Source organism: Neolamprologus brichardi, chromosome 1 (genome assembly GCF_056152115.1).
Source record: "Neolamprologus brichardi isolate AB-2024 chromosome 1, ASM5615211v1, whole genome shotgun sequence".
NCBI lineage: Eukaryota > Metazoa > Chordata > Actinopteri > Cichliformes > Cichlidae > Neolamprologus > Neolamprologus brichardi.
In genome coordinates, this window is record NC_142104.1 from 1,228,562 (window position 1) to 1,248,006 (window position 19,445).

Below are 19,445 nucleotides of genomic sequence, written 5' to 3' on the forward strand. Positions count from 1 at the left end.
GTTGTTAGTGCAGTGTCAGAAACACTTTTTTTGCAGCTACCTACGGTGGCCCTGAAAGGCCAAACGGACTGCAACTTAAGAAAACACCAGCAATAAGAACAACGCTGCAAAAGCACACAAAACACAACGGAAAAAAACAAGGGAAGTGTTTCTGGGGAGACAATAACCCGACGGACCAGTTGCGGGAACCAAAACATGCTCGGTAAGTGTGTTTTAATCTCATGACTCATACGCACGATGGCACGGTGGTTAGCACTGTTGCCTGAGTTCAATTCCACCATCAGGCCGGGGTCTTTCTGTGTTTGAGTGGGTTCCCTCTGGTACTCCGGCTTCCTCCCACCGTCCAAAGACATGCAGTTTGTGAAGATAGGTGTGAATGCAGGAGTGAATGTCTGTCCCTGTGTGTTGGCCCTGCGACAGACTGGCGACCTGTCCAGGGTGTACCCCGCCTCTCGCCCTATGACAGCTGCGATTGGCTCCAGCGCCCCACGACCCTGAAAAGGATAAGCGGATGGATTCATATAACACTGATGACAGATTCTTAGGCTAACAGTTAGGCTAACACACTTAGCTCTCATCTTTTCTTTCCTCACAAAACCAATAGACCTTTGAAGTGTCTCCCAGCGCGATTCTTAGCATATTTTGGTTCCTGCAACTGGTCCGTCGGGTTATTGTCTCCCCAGAAACACTTCCCTTGTGCTGTTTTTTCCTATTTCTGTTGTGTTTTGTGTGCTTTTGCAGCGTCTCTCAGGGCCACCGTAGGTATCTCACCCACTTACTTAAAAACAAAGAAAAACACACCCTGCAGTTTCATTTAGGGACTACTTTCTTCCCACCGTCTACATCCGCTAAAGCAAAGAAGCGCACAGCGAGCTGACGTCACAGCTCGGCCGACGTGTTTGCACTCCAGGGCGTCAAATTGTGCCGTCAGCGATGCAGCTGCAGCAGGATGTGACGCTCTGAGGTAAGAAGGCTCAGGTGGATGCACACTGACATGGTTGGTGGAGGCAGTTTGGTGGTTAGGATGGAGGCTCCTCCACGAAACCGCTCAGAGGATTTGGTTTGTGGATGTTTTCTAGCATGAAACTCACAGGAAGCCTACACGGGTGGATCAACAGGAGACACGTGTGCATGTGATTTGGGGAACACCTGAACTCCAGGTGAGAGGCGGATCCCAGGTGTACCCTGGGCTAATGCTAGCGTTAGTGATTATCTCCCTGGAAGCGAGCAGAAAGCAGCTCAGGTTAAATAAAAGCAGACACACAGCCAGAGCTACGGGTGCTCCTGCTCCAAACACTCTGACTCCGCCCTGCCCCGCCTCTCTCGCTGACTCCTCCCTCATAGATGTGAAGCTTTCTTTTCCTCACACACTTTAAGCTCCACTCAGCTTCAGTCCTGCTGAGAACACATCATAGTAAACATTACACAGCTCAGCGGGTGTTCTGAATATCTGCTGTTGGCGGGACTTCCTGCAGCCTGGCCCCGCCCACTCACTTACAGAGACTTAAATCGCTCCGCGTGGCCTCAGAAGGGGAGCAGAGGAAAGCGGACGTCTTACACCTGTAAGCCTGTGATTCCTGCAGGTGCACAGCGTCATGTCGTGACATCGTCGCGTGGAGCGGCGTCACACTCCTCAGCCGCCTGTTTCCTGCGTGTGAATGCTGCGTTCGAGTGATCTCAGCGTGAACTTCAAACACTTTGGTATTTGGCAGAAAAACTCAAATTCAGAAACACTGGATAAAATAATTTTTTTGAACTCTTCAAACCTCAGACGGCGCGAAAGCCTTTCCTCCCTCTGGGCGGCGTTCTAATACTGCAGATGTGAAAACAGCAGCACAGCTGGAGCAGCTGTGCTGCTCGCGACGATGGTGTGAGGTAAGAATGAGCGAGTACGTGGAACGGATAAAAACATGTTGGCTTGTCCTGCAGTTCAGTTCTTTTAATGAGGATCAGACGATCCGGACTTCCTGTTCACGCCTGTCACACTCCGGCTGGGCTTCATCCTGCTGCGTGTGTGTGTGTGTGTGTGTGTTTGCAAGGATAAGGTCTGTTGTTGAAACGTCTTTGTTCTGCTAAATGATGATTGGTCGAAGACACCGTCACCTGTCGCTGCAGGCGCATGCACAGGTGCGCTGAAATGTTGCTCGCTGGTTGGGACTGATTTGCTTTGTGTTGCCAAACATCAGCTTTCAGCCGAGAGCGACAATCTTCACCATCATCACGCGACTGCTGATGTTGGTGTGTGTGTGTGTGTGTGGGTGTGTGTGCGTGCAGGTGTGTGTGTGTGTGTCATGGGATCTGGAGCTGCAGTTCCTCGTCCTCCTCGTCCACATCGCTGCTGGGACCGTCGGGGTTTTCAGGACCAAAGCGAGTCGATCGCATCTTCCCGAAGAGACCGGGACTCTGCTGCTGCCGCCGCAGTCTGACAGGAAGACAGAGAGAGGGTTAAAATAACGTCACGTCAGTCACATGGGCTCAGCGACCTCGGGAAAAGTGTGTTTCCAGACACTGCCTGAAATCAGTCGGCGGGCGATTCACCAAAAAAAACAGACTTAACATGCTAAAGTGCTAAAAACCTGCAGTTCCTCTGAAGCCCAGCAGGGGCAGCAATGAGTCAGTCCCCATAGACTCCCATGTTAAAGCTTTCCAGCAGAAATAACCATGTTTACAGCCTGATACACAAACTGATTGGCCTCTACAGATAACATCCTTCATAACACCTGCAGAGACGAGGATGTTGGAGCTGTATTAAGTCGACACAGTTCCTGAGCTCACAGACTTCTATCCAATCAGACTTCAGAGGCACCGCCCCCTGCTGGACGGCAGACAGGCCGCAGGCTTCAGATGCTCTGCAGACCCGTTGTACGACGACACGGCACGCCGTGAGCAGCACAGACAGTCGAGCAGCCGCCGACAAACTGAATGAAAGCACGAAGAGAAGCGGCGCCCTCGACAAAACCCCAAAACACAAAGATTGTGTCAGTCTCCTCAAGCTGTTGCCATGCCGACATGCCTGTCATTCCGCGACATCAGCAGAGGCATGAGAGAGAGTGAGCTCCCTGTTACTACGGCAACCTGTGACCGGTAGCTCAGCGATTGGCTGCTGGGTGCTGGAGCAACAGCGTGGAGAAAATGGGAGAGAGAGCATAGAGGAGAGGAAGAGAGGAGCGGAGGACTGTGCAAAGCTGATAGAGCTGAGTGACAGACACACACACACACACACACACACACAGACACACACACACAGCAAAGCTAATCTCTGAACAATAAATGAAGGCAGTGCCAAGACTCACATTGAGCCTGGCAGCTACAAGTAGGCTGTCAGCTTAACAAACACACACACACACACACACACACACTCCTGAAGGTGTGTTTTGAGTAAGAGCCTGTAGAGCTTTTCAGGAGTGTGAGAAGTGTTACTAAACATGCCGACACTCTAGCTGAGCTAAGTGTTTGTATCAGAAACGGGACAGACTGAGCTGCACGTGGAGCTGTGGGAGCTGTGGGAGCTGTGGGTTGGCAGGGAAGGAACAGAAGAAGTACAAAATCAACAGACTGTATCTCAAAGATGGACGTTGTCCATGGAGATGCTTCCTGCTGATTTCTCCATCCCGGCATTCCAACATTAGCAGCTTTCAGCGCTGGCTTAGACCCAGATGTTGTTGCTTGGATAAAACTACAAGTCCTAAAAACTACAACTCCCCTGCTGCCACAGGGCAATGTTAACAAGCTGTTTACAAGCCCAGCATCACGTTTACAAGAACCAAATTTGCTACAATGTTTTTCATCAAAACTTGTAAATCAAATGTTTTAAGAAATGTTTCTAACATTTTAGCGATATGAGTCATAAATGTCGCGCCGCCGTCGGCCATCACGCTTGTCAAGTCTGCTTCAGCAAATAGCAACTGAGTTCGTATCGCAACAGGAAATGAGACAAAGGTGTAGGACACCGGGTGCAAAGAGATTTACGCGTATCTTACCTCGACTGTAAGTGTTCCAGCTGCACCTGCAGGTTCTCCGTCTGCTCCACCTGCTCATCCAGAGACCTCTGCAGCTTCCGGGTCTGATTTTGAGACTCATCCAGCTGGAAACGCAAAAAATGCAGACGCATAAATCCCATAAATCAGCCAGACGGCACAGCTCAAACACGAGACACTGCTGTGGCGCCGAAACAAAGCGGTCGATGTGCAAAACATGTCATAAGGCACAAAACCCGACGCTGTGGCAGCTAGCATGCTTCCATCCAGAGCCAAGGAATATTCTCCACACAGACAGCTTCAAATGAATATTTAACACTTTAAATACACCTTTAGACCTCTTTATCACCTCAAACTGTCCTGAAAGTATTAAGAGAAACACTCCACCTAGTCAAGTATTTATCGGTCAGCTGTTCGATTGATTCAGTCGGTCAGAATCGAGGTTCATAAAGTTTTGAACTGGCTGCTGGTTGGTTTGTCTGACGCTGGAATAACTAAGAAAATCTGTTTGTAGGTGTCAGATCTGATGGTAGCTGATTGGTTTGGCCAGTTGTCTGGTCGTTTGTATTGTTAGTCTGCTGCTTGTTTGTCATTGGCTGGCAGGTCGGTTGGTTTGGTGGAAGGAGGGGCAGTTTTTAACCCTTTAAGACCTACCATAGAACCAAGTCCGCCAGAGCTTATATTATATGTTTACATGCTGTGGAGCCATTTTTGGGAGCATTTCAAGTTGATATACATCAATACAACCATTATAGCCCAGATTTTAATAATATGTCTGCATTAAGTGCATAGTAATTACATAAATTGCAAAAAAGTGCAATAAACTACAAAAAATTGAAAATCGTTTTTGTTTTTTAACATATATTTCTAGTTAGAGAAATTTAAGAGGCTTATCCCTCAAAACTGTAAATACAAAAAAGTTGCACAAAATAGTTTCCCACCACAGGAAATTTATTTTGAGTGTCTTCATAGTTTTATTTTTGAAATACACCAATTTTTATACACTGCAGGAAAAACAAAAATAAATATTATAATGCAAATTTGCAAAAAAGCAGCATATGCATCAAAATAAACTATTTCCAGCAGTGCAATATGAGTCCTAAGCATCCCAGAAACCACACAGAAAGTCATAAAGTCAAAGATAACTTTTAAAAACACCAGTATAGGCTCATGAGGCCCTGATGGTAAAAAACTACATTTCACCAAAAAATGACGTCACTTCCGGTTTCGGGCAGGTCATGGCGGACATGCGATAGTTCACGCTGATGGACGTAGGAAGTGTTATGAACAGCTGATCGGATCGGCAAAGCGTGTTTCTGGAATATTATGTTTTTGTTGCTGCAAGTGCTTTTTATGCAGTTTTTGCAAAGCTATATGTGGAAGGAAACTGTGACCGAGGACAAGCTGATGGCATAAGATGTAAGTACAACTCCTCCGGTTTCATATGCAAAAACAATTATTGCGCTAGCTCACGTGGTTGCAGAGCTACCGGGATTTAAAAATAGTTACACAAAACGGAGCGTGCTGCTCTGACCGGCTTTAAAGGGTTAACTGCATGATTTTGGTTAGTTGGTCACATGACTGGCTGGTTTGTTTGTGTGTTGGTTGTTTTTTCAGGAATGACTGGTTCAGATCTGATCTGGTCAGTCGGTTGGTTGTTTGGAATGAGTGATGGAGATGTGGGCGGGGTCAGAAGCTGGATAAGCAGATGAGATCAACCATAATCTGTGACCCAGCCGTATACCTGCGTAGCCGTGTTCCTACCTCATCCTCAGCCTGTCCCAGTTCTTTCTTAAGCTCCTCGACCCTCAGTCGTAACTTTTTAACTTCGGCCTCGTGGCTCTCGACCCTCCGGTTGGCGTGGGCGAGCTCTGCCGTCTTCTCCTGGAACTGCTTCTTTAGCTTAGCGTGAATGTGGCGAAGGTCGGCCAGCTCCTGAGGACAGAGAAAGAGTTCAGACGCTGGCGTTTCCACCTCAGATTCTTACAGCTGATTAACCACGATCAGGAACGACGTCACTCATTTATCACCCAGGAAACGGCTGACATGCGTTTTTGTTCATGGAAAAGTGACATTAGATTGATTTTTGTCTTGTTTTGTGGTTGTTGGCATATTTCATGACGGTCAGATGATCTCTGGCTAAATGCTAACGTTAAATGCTTCAACGTTTAAAAACAATCTGCGAGTTCTGAGTGTTTGAATAACAGACGCACTTTTACATGAACACGTCAGGAGCCTTGTGCTCTTGCAGGAGGATTATATGAAACTGACAGATGCAGGACTTTAAAGCGTGCACTTCCTTATCGTGTGCTGCACGCCGCAGAGCTTTCTAAAGCAGCTGCAGGCAGAAGCGACCGCAGCCTCTCTGAGGAGCATCGGGACGTGAAATCGTGTCTTTATGAGGGTGTAATTACAGGTAGTTGTGGTCACAGTCGGGTTTAGCACAACAAAAGCTCCATTTGACTGGTTTGCACTTGGAGCTAATGGCAGGATTAATAATGCACCACTGTGTGCCCCCCCGCAGCCTAATGGCTCCCCAGACAGCAGGAAGCTTTTCTGAACTTACGATGGACAGAAATGAGACGCATACAGTGATAATAAAAGCCGGGGAGTGGGAACATCCTTATTTATCTACATCTGTCCTTCTGATCCATCTCTCAGCGTTATTAGGTGTTAAATTTTTATCTTATTACTAACTTCGATCTCCTCTGTGTCCTCAGTGAGACAGCAGTTTGACTGGAGGAGGAATTCAGGTCCAATCTGTTGTTCAAATACCTCTGCACACACACCTCCTCCCCTCCCCCTGCAGTCAGTATTTAAATGATGAATGGTGCACAAATACAAGAGCGAGCTCAGAGCCAGATCAAACAAAGAGAACGGATGATTAAAAGAGGGGGCGGGGTCTGGAGATGAGGGAATGAGGAAGATGAAGAGTGGAGACTGGAGAGGTGGTGTTTCACAGGTGAAGCATTAGAACAAAGACAAGTGCAGCCTGTCTGCGAGACAGTGGGACGAGGCAGAAGTCCAGGAGGTCAGAAACATGTCTGACATGACTGCTCTGCTTTGGCGAGCTCCTCACTGCTAACGTCTTTAAAAAGGGGCAACGCAGGACTTGCTTAGATGACACGCTGCATATTTTCTTGGATTATTTTACCAGCAAAAACAACTCTGGAAGTGTTTAAACCCAGAAATGATCTTTTCCATCCTCTCAAAGTCAGAAGGTTGGACGTCTGGAGTCCTCCAACATAAAATACGTCAGATCTGTGAACACGTCCCAGTCAGGGAGAGTCATCAACACAGGAGCTCAGCCACGCTCGAGTCGTGACGATGCTTCATCTATTAGCCTAAAAAACAGTAGCGCCTGTTTATGGATTATCATAAACTTTTACCTCCAACGGAGATTATAAACACCTGTGGGATAATCCAGGTGATTATCTGGGATAATCCCGGTGGATCTGTATCACAGGAACCACGGCAATGCTAACTGACCCTCCCAGAGCAGCTTTGCATGAGTCACAGTCCAAAATAATCCTTCTGTACCTGATCCTCTGTGCAGCCCCTCAGTTCATCCTCCATCTGAAACCAGCTGTTTTAGCCCCTCCCCTTTTAAGACAACTTTCTTTTGATTGGTTGCCCCTCATAAACATGTTTGAGCAGTTGGTGGGTGGGGTCTCTACCCCCTCTCGGCGCCATCATCTGGATCCAAGGGTAGAAAAAAACGATAAGCTGCGTATTTAGATTAATCTGAGTTTTTGGCTCGCAGAGATTACTGCACGTACAGCGATTATTAGAAAGGTTGGACGTGTTATCATCCAACACAGGAACAGGTCCGCTCGATCAGCTACAGCTTTCACTGTAACATTTAATGTCATGTAACCCCAGCTGTGCATCTTTGGCTTATCCTTATCAGGGTCACGCAGACATGAGATGGGTGTGGCAGGGGCGGTCGGAGGGGACGGGTGAGAGGGACTGCCACTAATGAACTCGTTCTGGTTTGTGTGGTGTGGGAAGGTGCTGGAAAGCTGGCATCCTGGTTGCATACAAAGTGCTGAAACAGTGGAAAACTGTGGGTCAAAATAAAAGTGCTGTAACCAACAGTCGCACGCTGTGTGGGTCCTGATCATCTCACAACAGGCTACAGCCTGGACAGTCTGTCACTAACACTAACTGTCTTTGGACTGTGGGAGCCGGAGTACCCGAGAGAACCCACGCACACTCCACAGAGTCGACCCAGGACCACCGTGCTGCCCGTACGGTTTCATATCCAGGAAAAAAATATAATCATATTTCCAAGTTTAATGAAAATGATTTATTTAATAAAATATGGCTAAACTCAGGAGATAATTACACTTCGTGTGACAAAGCTCGATGAAGCTCGTCGGTGATTCTCTGCCTCAGTGATGCTGCAGCATTTCCCACTCTGACACGTTCGGGGCAGAAAACACAATCGAGGCCGACCCGGGTTCAGAGGACCGTCTGATTGTTGGTTTGTGCTCATTTGCTGCTAAATAAATAAAACTGAACTGTTTCCTCAATGATGACTTTCTGACACTGCAGAACAAACATGCTTTCACACATGGCGAGCCGTCCCTCGCCGCCTCCATCTTTCCTCATAAACACTGCTCTGTAATCTTGCCCGTCCTTATTTCAGTGTGAACTCCGTTAATTTACTGCAGGTGATTTAATTTTAATATCTGCGGCCAGAGAAGTTTGAGGACTTCCTGCTTTTATCTTTAGCAGGTCAGAGACCTCAATATCCCCCCAGTCTTATCGTTTCCAGACGATGGCTGTCTGAGAGGGTGGAAGAAGAGGAGAGGACGGGGGAGGCAAGGGGGGAGGGGCGGGAAGTCCCTGACTCCATTAAACATGGATTACAGGACGGTGTATGAGCAGGAATGCTTGCCTTCCTACAAATGTGTGTGTGCGTGTGTGTGCGTGTGTGAGTGCGTGTGTGTGTTCGTGCATGTGCATGCGTGTGTGTGAGTGTGTGTGTGTTACGCTGCGCTGCCTGTTAAATGTTTCTCCTTGACTGCAAAGACCCTGAAGTCTGCTGCTACATCTGCTCACAGAAAACAAAGACACACACACACACACACTCACACAGACACACACAGACACACACACTCCCTTCCCCCTCTGTCATGCAGAATTTAGCATTAATTTAGACAGCAGTCCCACAGACGATGAAGAGGAGGATTGGTTTTCTAACGAGGGCTGCCCGGGAGTCGTACAGTGGGGGAGGGGCTTGTGCGCGCTTCTCGGAGCGGTTTGGCGATATGGGCTCAATGAAACACAAAGAGGAAGAAAATGTAAAGACACACAAAGAAAAGATGGAGCAGAAGTAAAATGAAAGGTTGGGAACAAAAATAGAGCAGCTCACCAATCAGATGCCTCGCTCTTATTTTGAAGGTCTAATCACAATTAACCAGCAAACTCTGCCGTTTCCTGTCCCACGTTTTTTTTAATTAAATAGCTCGTTGAACAGGTCCTTGACAAAAGTCCGCCAGGACAAACTTCTTTATCCTTCGGCCATCTTTTCCTCCTCTTCATCAGAGTCTTCCTCACAGACTACACTCTTCAGCTCAAACTGTCTGATTATTATTCTGTCTGACTTCCTTTGATTCATTACGCTGAATCTTTACTCTGTGTGTGTGTGTGTGTGTGTTAAATGCAGCATTAAATCAGCCTGACATCTTCATAAATAACCCTGTGGGATGGGCGGTAATGGAGGCCACTTACACTGACAAACACACACACTTCTGCCACCCACCCTGCTGCTTAATGAGGCCATTTAAAAGGACCAGAGATCATCACACACACACACACACACACACACACACACACACACAGACACACACAGTCTGGACCTTGGACCACTGCGGCAGCTCTGTTGTTTGCTGCTGTGCTGGGATCGTCGTCCTGTTTGGTGCGAGCTGTGGGGCAGACGGCCTCACACTGAGCTCTTTGCTTTTTGACCTGTATGTGAAGCATGAAGCCGTCTCTCTGTTTGCCTTGGAATCATTTATTCCTGATGTTTCACTGACTGGTTATCCTCCTTGCAGACTTGTTTATTTGTGACATTTTGAGAAAAAACCTAAATAACCGTTGATCCACTCACTGATCTTCTTCCAGATGTTTCTTTGATGCAGCCCTGCTGAACTCTGGGATGCACACCGTACGGCCTGACCTGACCTCAAACGACTCCACCGATCGAACCGCCGACAGCACGGGGAGGCTCGCCGTGTGACGCCGTGCTTGTTGGCAGTAATGAAAGAGAAAATGCAAGGCTGCATCATTCCTGATGTAAAGCTCTGCTCTCTGTGTGGTTACTCTGACGTGTTTGGTTCATCTTGTGTTTGTCGTTCTTTGATACTCAGAGTTTTGTATTCTTTGTCTTTTTATCCTGGATCTTTACCTGTGATGGACGGTTTAGACTTATGTGTGATTCCTGGTTATTCAGTTCATTCCCAGAATCCTCTCTCGTCTTGTCGATGTTACTTCCTGTTTTATTTTGATAGTCTCTTACTCTGTGTGTTTGCAGCCCGTCTAGGAGCCTGTTCGTGTTTGTGCTGTCTTCATTCTTGGAGCTCTGAAGCTGTTGAACTCTGACCTCTGTGTTTGGATGTTCACGCCTTTTTCCTCGAGCGTCCTGCGTTTGTGCTGCCAGGATCAGATTTGGACTTTTTTCAGCCTGTCAGCCAAAACGTAAACGTGTTGGTGAAGCAGGAGTGTTTCCTGACCTGGGAAGGTTCAGATGTTGCCCGATCATTGGTGCAATTGAGTCTGACCTGTGAACTGCAGCAGCATATCACACACTTTCACAGGAAGCTGAAAAAAATCAGCTCCGTGCGAAGGTGCCTACAGACCTCAGCACATCTCAGGTGAGCTATGAACCCACCTGAGCCCTCGGGTCACCTGGATCAGGCCACCTTTGCATGGACAGGTGATCACCTGGATCAGGCTTTCACTTCTTAATGCTGCGACCTGCTGCTGATTTGTGTTTGGGCGTTTAATAATTAGCTTTTTATTATCAGTTAATTGCATTTATCCTTGTGTTGGTTTTATCGTTTTCAAAGACCTGTGATTAGTTTTTGCTGGATTTCTTCTTCTCTCAGGAATTTAAATGATGAGTTTTTATTATCTTTGGTGTTTTCTGCTTGTTTTTATCAGCAGTTGCTGTTCTTGAGTTTGTTATGAATTCATTTGGTTACAACTGTCAGCTGATTGGACGGTGGGGATGTCCACACAGGAAGTGATTCAGTCTGGTGAATCACTCGTCCCGCTGGAGGTCGCTTCAATAACTCGCTTCGAATATTTGGGAACAGTTCAAAAGTTTAACCCCGCCCACTTTGGTTAACCGGCGTCAAAGTCGTTACTTAAACCTCGTGACCACGGCACTTCCTTTAAACGCTGTTTCTTACCTCGCCTCCTCATCACGCCTCACTGTGATCAGGTGACTTATCTGACACACACACACTGTCCATGTGTGTGTGTGTGACAGTGAACATCAATCTGCTGTAGCATCCACAGTCGAGGCTGTGGATGAAGATGATTCTGCTATCAATCAATCTGTGCGCGCGTGTGTGTGTGTGTGTGCGTGTTTCAATCACTCGCCCTGTTTGTTGTTCGCTGTGCGGATCAATACTGTGGTTTTAACACTAAACACAAAACACAATCAATCTTTCTGTTTTTAAACACACACACACACACACACACACACACGCACGCTGTTCCTGAAAGACGAGGTCGGGGCACAAACACGTAGCGCGAGTTCGTCGCTGTGCAGGAAACCAAACTTCCTGCACGTTTGTGAATCAGTGGAAATGTGAGAGGCAGCAGCTGCTGGTGGAAACATCTCGTCTGTGTCACACAAACACGGCATGAAGCCTGCAGCTGCTCATGTGCAGCACGCGACCTGCGTCAGCTGCAGGGACAGTAAGTAATGTGTAATCGTCACAGGTGGAAGCACCTGATGAGACTCAGGTTAACTCTCTTTTTAACTCCTCGCTTTATTTAACGAGCTGTGGGAGAAGCAGGATGACGTCGGGCGCTCGGAGGGCGTCTGACCTTAACGACCCCTGACCTAAGGTTACAGGTGCTGTTTCACCTGAAACTTTCTCATCTTCCACTTAAATAAAAGCTGAAGTTTGTTAATCTTCGAGTTTTTATCTGCAACCCTTTGAAACGTTAAAGCTGATGAAGCTGCTCGTCTCAGCTCGAGACACCTCACCTTTCACCGTCTCTGCCCGTGTACGAGTTTCTCCATCTGTATTATTGGATGTCAGTTAACCTGCATGTAACCATGACGACGTGGACGCCCCGTGACCCGGCGTTGTCTCCCCCCTTCAGCAGGAGCTCAGACTGTCATGAGGTTTTGATTAGACGCCTCGGACCAAGCGCCGCCCGTCTCTACATCTGTGGAGGGATTTCCACCTGACAGCTGTGCCGCGTGAGGGATGAGACCGTGGAGGAACACGCGAGGAAAAGGAAAGAAGAGAGGGAAGTAAGCACGCAGAAAGCCCCGCCCACCTTGTTCCTCTCGAACAGCTCGGTCTGGATGGCCTTCAGGTCGCTGTCGAGCGCGGAGGCGGCCTGCCGGCGCTGCTTGGCCAATTGCTCCTCCAGGTCTTCAACCTGAGCTCGCAGTTTCTTGTTGTCCCTCTCCAGGCCCAGCTTCTCGGTCTCCAGGCGCTCTCGACGCCCCCACTCTGCGGCGTTCTCCACCTGCAGCCGCTCCATCTGTAGGAAACACACGACATGCCTCAGATTTCAGTTTTGAGTGCTTCTGCACCTACAAACTCAGACTGTTTGTAGCAGTCTGACATTTTTAATCTATTCTGTATGAAATTGTTGATAAATGTTGGAGACGTCCGTTCACGTCTTTTCTCGGGGTCGTGATTCTCGCGCTGCTGTCAGGTTTCCCTCACCTCAGCTCGTAGTTCGGCCAGCTTCTTGTCCATGCTGGTTCGAGCTCCCAGTTCGTCCTCCAAGTCCTCAGAGATGCGTCCCAGCTCGTCCTGGTGCATCTCCTTCAGCAGGTTCAGCTGCAGGATGAAGACGTTGAATCTTTCAGGCTGATGTTAGAAATAAATCCACGTTTAAGCCGCCTGACATTTAATCTTATCTGGACATTTTTCGGGGGAGGTGGCTGTTTCTTTAAAGCAGACACTGTGAGACGCCTCCTGTGATGTTGGAGGATCTGAAACAACACGCGTGGAGATAAGCGTGACCCCCCCTCACATCTCCTTATCTCTGCCTCTGTCTCATCCGCCTCCTCCAACCTGCAGTGCGATCCCGCTTTCATCTGCATCTTCTAACACGCTTATCTACAAACTCCGTCACCTTCATCATCATCTACACATCTCTCACATCTTCTGCCCCCCCACCCCCACTTTGCTGCTTTTATCTAACTCATGTTCATCAGACCTGCCGTCTGCGGAGCGGTGCTGCCCCCTAGTGGTTCGACAAAGACAGATCGTCACACTCGGCTTTAGGATTTGGACGCTGCTGAGCACAGCAGGCCTCCTGCAGCTGAAGACCTGCCGGGACATTTGAAGCGATCAGACTTCTTAGTAAAGTCATTTTAAGAGCTTTTTGGAAAGTTTAGGACTCGTGATGACCGACGATCACTGCAGCACAGAGGTCACAGGTTTGAACACCAGAAATAAAAACATTCAAAGACCTGAAAATGTTGACACAAAAGCAAAACTGTGATCACTGAAATGTTTAAGAACTCCTGCTCTTCTTACATGTTTCTATTTATTTGTAACAGCTGCTGCTGTTGTTGTTGTTATTGTTGTTGTTATTGTTGTTATTATTGCTGAATTGAAGGTCAGCTGTGCACATTAGGACAGGACATCCTGTTGTATAAAGAAGCAAAAACAGAAAACTGAACACGTCAGACACACGATGCTGTGCAGCTGCTGCACACCGAGTTTAATGAGCTGAAACAATCACGACCTGTGTTTATCGTCCTTTTGTCGTTTCGTGATCGCTGCAGTTAGAAATGAAATGAAACGCCGTCAGCAGCTCTCACATTCAGCTCGTTAACTAAATGTTATGAACGCGTCATGTGGACCAAACTGTGAAAATCTGAAGTGAGGAACATTTTCTATGAAATTCAAGCTGTAAGTCGAGCACGTGTCTAACAGGAAGTCCCTGAGAATCACGCACTCCGGCTTCCTTCGTTGCACTTTTGATGTATTTGTCACGTTTTCTCCTTCTGGTTTCTTTTGGTTTGGCTGCTCTGTCTTTGTCTTCTTGTTGCGCGACAGCAGGTCAGTGATCGATGAACCACGGAGCTCAGAGACACGAGCGCTCGTCTGTTAGCAGAGAAACAGTCAGAGCGCGTTTAAAGAAGACGGACCGTCCCGCGAAGCAGCGTCCGCTGTGCTCAGGTGACCCTGTGCTCAGGTGACCCTGTGCCTCACCTGTTTGAGAGCCTCCTGCTTGCTCTTGCTCAGCTCCTCGTACTTCAGTTTCCACTGACTGAGCTCAGCCTCGAGTCTCTCGATGCTCTTACTCAGAGCCAGCTTGTCTCTGCAGGGAAACACAGACAGCACGAATGAGTCACGCCACACTCGCCGCCACACTCGCCGCCACTCCCGTTCGTGCTAGAACAGAGTAATAAAATAACTTCCTGTTTCTGTACGATCAGTCGTGTGTTTGTGATTTGTTTGCTTTCTTGTTTACAGCGGATCCAAAAAAAGACTTCCTGTTTTTAACGACAGGACAACGACGCATTTCTCTGTGATCTTCACGTTCTTACAGTTTCAGAGTCGAGCCGACAGGTTTCTGTCTTTACAGATTTCTGATGGTGTGGAAACGATAACATAGACAAGAAGGATTTCTGTGGTGCTGATTTATGACTAGATTATGTTCCTCTGATGGTTCGACCTCGGACCGTCCCTGCTGACAGAAGTCGTGTTTTTCACGCTTCTCTTACTCTCTCTCCTTCAGCAGGACTTTCTGGGACTCGTCCAGGCGAAGCTGCAGAGCGTTCAGTTTGCTCGAGTCCTCCTCCGCCGTCCCCGCGTCCTCCCACAGCTGCCGGCTGCGCTCCTGCCGGCGCGAGCCGGCCGGGTTGATGCCGCCGCGGCCATCCCAGGCCTCCTGAGCGTCGGCGCCCGGAGCTCGGGAGCGCAGCACTGAATCGAGCAGCTCCAGGTCCTGATGGAGAAGGAGACAAAGAGACCAGGAGGTCAGACAGTGACATGAAGGCTAAACCGCACACAGGTGGGAGAGACGGACGCACGCTGGCAGGTAAAGAGAGGGAGGGACGATGTGACAGACATGCTGTGTTTTACTCAGAGAACAGATCAAAGTTTCTGCAACCTGCTGTAAACTTTGACTTTTAGCTCAAATGAGTTTTTTCAGCCCTGAACATGTGGAAGTTTCCTCATGAAGTTATGATGGAAAATAACATGAAAAAAAAAGCACCAAACTGGAATTTCTGAGGTTGCTGCCAGCGAACTCTCACATCATTTTCACGTTGCGTGTTTTAATGACCTTAACAGAAATAAAACTAAGCGTAGCGCTCGTCCTGCTGCATGCAGTAAATCTGTCACCTCTGGCAGGCGGACAGCAAAGACCTCGTCCTTATTTCCTCCACAGAACAATCTCTCGCCTCCCGCACGATCCAGAGCTGCTGTTTCTAAGACATCCAGCGCGCTGCCTTCAAGTGCTCCCTCAAAAGTAAGGACATCCTGGCATTAAAGCTGAGACCATCGCAGGTGTTCGGAGATCAACTAAAGCAGCTGAGATTTACTGAAGTAAATTAAATGTGGACAAAACAGACTCTAAATCAGCTGGAACGCCAACACATTTCCTTCCCCCTGTAAGCTGACTTACACCCCCGGGTGTTTCCACAGCATGTCTTTATCCTGTCTTCCTTCTCTCACCCCAACCAATCACAGCAGATGGCCCCGCCCCTCCCTGAGCCTGGTTCTGCTGGAGGTTTCTTCCTGTTAAAAGGGAGTTTTTCCTTCCTACTGTCGCCAAAGTGCTGCTCATAGGGGGTCATATGATTGTTGGGGTTTCTCTGTATTATTGTAGGGTCTCTGAGGTGCTGCTGTTGTGTTGCTGTCATAATAAAGTTTGCAGAACCTTTAAAAATACCAAACTGTTTATTTTATCTCATCAAGTATCAATGATTTAAACTTTCTGTGCAGGAATGTAGCACGAGCACAAAGACAGCAGTGACCAACCTCACTGCAAGTTTCAGTCTGTGGAGACCCACCAGAGGGTTCAATGAGACCCTGTTTAGAACCAGTCGTGGCCCCAGGACCACACATTTGACGCCACTGCTTAGGACTGGGCGATATATCGAGTTTTTAAATATATCGATATTTTTATACGAGATGTGACAATATCATTTTTATCGATATAGTCTATGTTACGTTATAATTATACTTGTGGAGCCGCAGGTTTGCCTCTCTTTCTCCACTTTTGTCTCCAGGCTGCGTTACTCTGCCTCCCCCCTTGCTTCACCTGCAGGCAACAAGATGGACTCGGCAGCTATCAAAGAGGAGCTGCTCGGTAAAAAGAAAACATTTGGAGATTACTGTTTTAGTGCTGGTAGCGGTAATCTCGTTAAAATCACGCCATAACTGCTTTAACAGGGCAAATCTCCGTTAATGAGTTACCGCGGATCGCCCCGTGCGTGGGGCTGGACAGCGTTAAAACGTTAACGAGCTAACCGGGCTAACGAGCTAACAAGCTAACCGGGCTAACAAGCTAATTGGGCTAACCAGGCTAACAAGCTAACCGGGCTAACGCGTTGACGCCTAAAATCCTTTGAATTTCTCAAAAATCGACAGTGTGCTGTATGTATGAATTCTGGTTGTGTTTACTGACCTCGAACCGCTTTTATGTGCTGCACGGCGCTCAGCAATCTGTCAACAAATGTTTTAGTTCGACTTTGCTAAGCTAAGCTGCACCGCTTGATGGATTGTTGGAGCATTACAGCTACTGAGGAGCCTCGCGGAGTGATACTACTCTGCTTCAACGTAATATTACCATACTGCAGACCTTCCCAAAGTGTGGGGCCCGCCCCCTAGAGGGGGCGCAGAGCCATTGCAGGAGGGGGCATGAAAAGGGAAAAATTGTTTACTAAATGTTTGAGGTATGAAAAAAACCGCAATTGAGCAAAATATGGGCGTGTGTGGTTGGAGGATGTGTTAGTGCGTGCATGTACGCGCAAGGGAGGGGGCGCGAACATTTTTCTGTAAAACAAAGGGGGGCCCAGCGGAAAACGTTTGGGAACCACTGCCATACTGTGTGTATAAGGGCCACAGATGCTTGTTTATGCTCAGCGTCTGTTAGTTTACATTTTGACTTCACAACTATGAGCTTTTCGTTATGCACAAAAACAACATTGTTTTATTTTATTTATGGAGCATTATTATTTAATAAATGCTGATCATTTATTTCTGAGTACATCTGCGCTGTATGTTAATAAAAGTGCCCGTGTGAGATCTGGGACTGTGTGACTAAGAACTCTCTTTTTGTTCTTACTTTATGGCTTTAAAAAAATATCGAGATCTATATCGTATATCGCCATCCAGCTACAGATATGAATTTTGGGTCATATCGCCCAGCCCTACCACTGCCAGTGTTGCCAACTCCTCAGTAAGGAAAATCGCTATTGGTTGTCCTAAAAGTCGCTAAATGACGTCATCGCCTAATTTGCATAATTGGTCATGCTAATGTAATTGTAACCTACGTTGTTGGAGAGAGAAATAACATCGTGGAAGAAACATAAAGTGAGTAAAAAACGTCCTAAATGCATTTAGAGTTTATTTAGAACTACAAATTAAATTTATTTTAGCAATTATTGTTTTTTTAATGTCACAATTCCAACCCTGCTCCTTTATCCGGGCCTGGACCGGCAAAAGTGACCCGAAATAGGCGCTCTGGTGGAGTTACTTTGTTTGTGTGTGTGTGTTTATAAGTAGTTTTAAACCTGATCCACAAAACAGCATCACAGTAAAAGAAGAACTGACTGCGTTACAGTCAGTGTTGGAGCAGCGGCTTCGCTCATGCGCGATTCATTTGCAGTTTGGACACACAGGTGTGAACGTCTCCTGCCCTGATAGCAGCGGGGGGAGGACTATCCTCCGCCCGTGAACGCTTTGGCACGGGCGAGGTGCCCACGCACCCGCTGCTTGTTGAGAGTAAGAGCAATACACGCTTTCACGTCAAAAAGTCGTCATAAATAAGTCTCCAAATTTACCAGAAAAAGTCGCCAGATTTGTCGCTAGTCGCTTTTTAGAAAAAAAGTCGCTAAGGGGGTCTGAAAACTCGCTAAATATAGCGACAAAGTCGCTAAGTTAGCAACACTGACCACTGCTCTTCTGACTGAAAGCATAAAGATCACGACTCAGTCACTGTTTTCACTGCTCCAGTTTGGATCATTGTACGATGACAGCAAACCCTCCAGTGTGGACGACGCAGTAACACCAACAGGACTGCGTTGTCCAGACTCACGCCTGAGGAAAAGCGACACAAGGTCACGGAGCATGCTCTGTCCCAACACGTGGAAAACAGAGCTGCCACGCTGCCATTACAGGCGACAGCCAACAGAGGGCCCCGCTGCGCCGCTGTGGGTGAGACAAAGCCTGACATGTGGAAGCACTCAAAGAGGAGAACAATGGAAGGAGACAGGAAACGAGGCTGAGCTGTGTGAGAGCAACAGCGAGCCACCGTTCCAAGACCACCTCTGCTGCCTGCTGACAGACACATAATCACGTTTACATGCAGCCCAAACATGTGTGCAGAGAAACAGGGACCCACCGCCGCTGCAAACAGCAGACAAACCGCAGAAATCCTGCGTTTGATTGCAGCCTTCGGTTTTTTCATGTCAGCTCAGATTCAAGTTTAATGAACTCAAACCTGCACGGATGGATGCAACAACGCTCGGGAAGGCTGCGGCGCTTTAACGATGCTCTGATGATCGCTCGGAGGCCAAAGCGGCCAGAAACATCCCAACGTGTTGCACACTGCAGGCCAAATCTGTCCCGCTCATCGTTTCGGGTTCTGTAACGCTGCAGTTCGTTCAGGTCTGCCGCTTTCCACGCACCGCCAGATTTCACAGTAGAAAGCTGGACGGCACGGTGCAGGTGAAGCACCGCGTCGACCTCCACCTGTGCTGAAGCTCATGAGTAAAATTCCCTTCCTGTCCCTGGGTTTGATGACTCTCACACATAACAACTAAAGACCCAACACCAGAACTTTCTACTGAAGCAGCCAATCAGATGTTAGTGCAGACTGAAGGTGAAGGTCGCCGCTGTCTCCAGTGGAAGTGGGCCCTTGCCCACGGCAGAGAGTTGCTGTCGAGAATAAAACGAGAAGCAGAATGATTTAAACGTGACCGCAGGGGGACGTCCCCCCAGCTGCTGAGAGGATGTGTCGGGCCTATTTTAGTCACATGATTCATCACCTCTGCAGGTGCAGGTCACCGATAAAACC

General features: G+C 47.9%; 1 protein-coding gene across 1 annotated transcript in view; it reads right to left on the bottom strand.

The window, feature by feature from the left end:
• Positions 1–388: 388 nt before the first annotated feature.
• The window catches only part of ccdc102a (coiled-coil domain containing 102A), a 51,777-nt gene continuing 32,720 nt past the window's right edge, over positions 389–19,445 (bottom strand). Inside the window, exons 4-10 of the mRNA XM_087848930.1 lie at positions 14,923–15,146; positions 14,408–14,516; positions 12,905–13,021; positions 12,507–12,716; positions 5,742–5,912; positions 3,981–4,084; positions 389–2,422 (exon numbers count right to left, since the gene is read on the bottom strand). Of these exons, the coding sequence (XP_087705056.1) occupies positions 2,290–2,422; positions 3,981–4,084; positions 5,742–5,912; positions 12,507–12,716; positions 12,905–13,021; positions 14,408–14,516; positions 14,923–15,146 (1,068 nt within the window). The 3' untranslated portion in view covers positions 389–2,289. The remainder of the gene's footprint in view (positions 2,423–3,980; positions 4,085–5,741; positions 5,913–12,506; positions 12,717–12,904; positions 13,022–14,407; positions 14,517–14,922; positions 15,147–19,445) is intronic.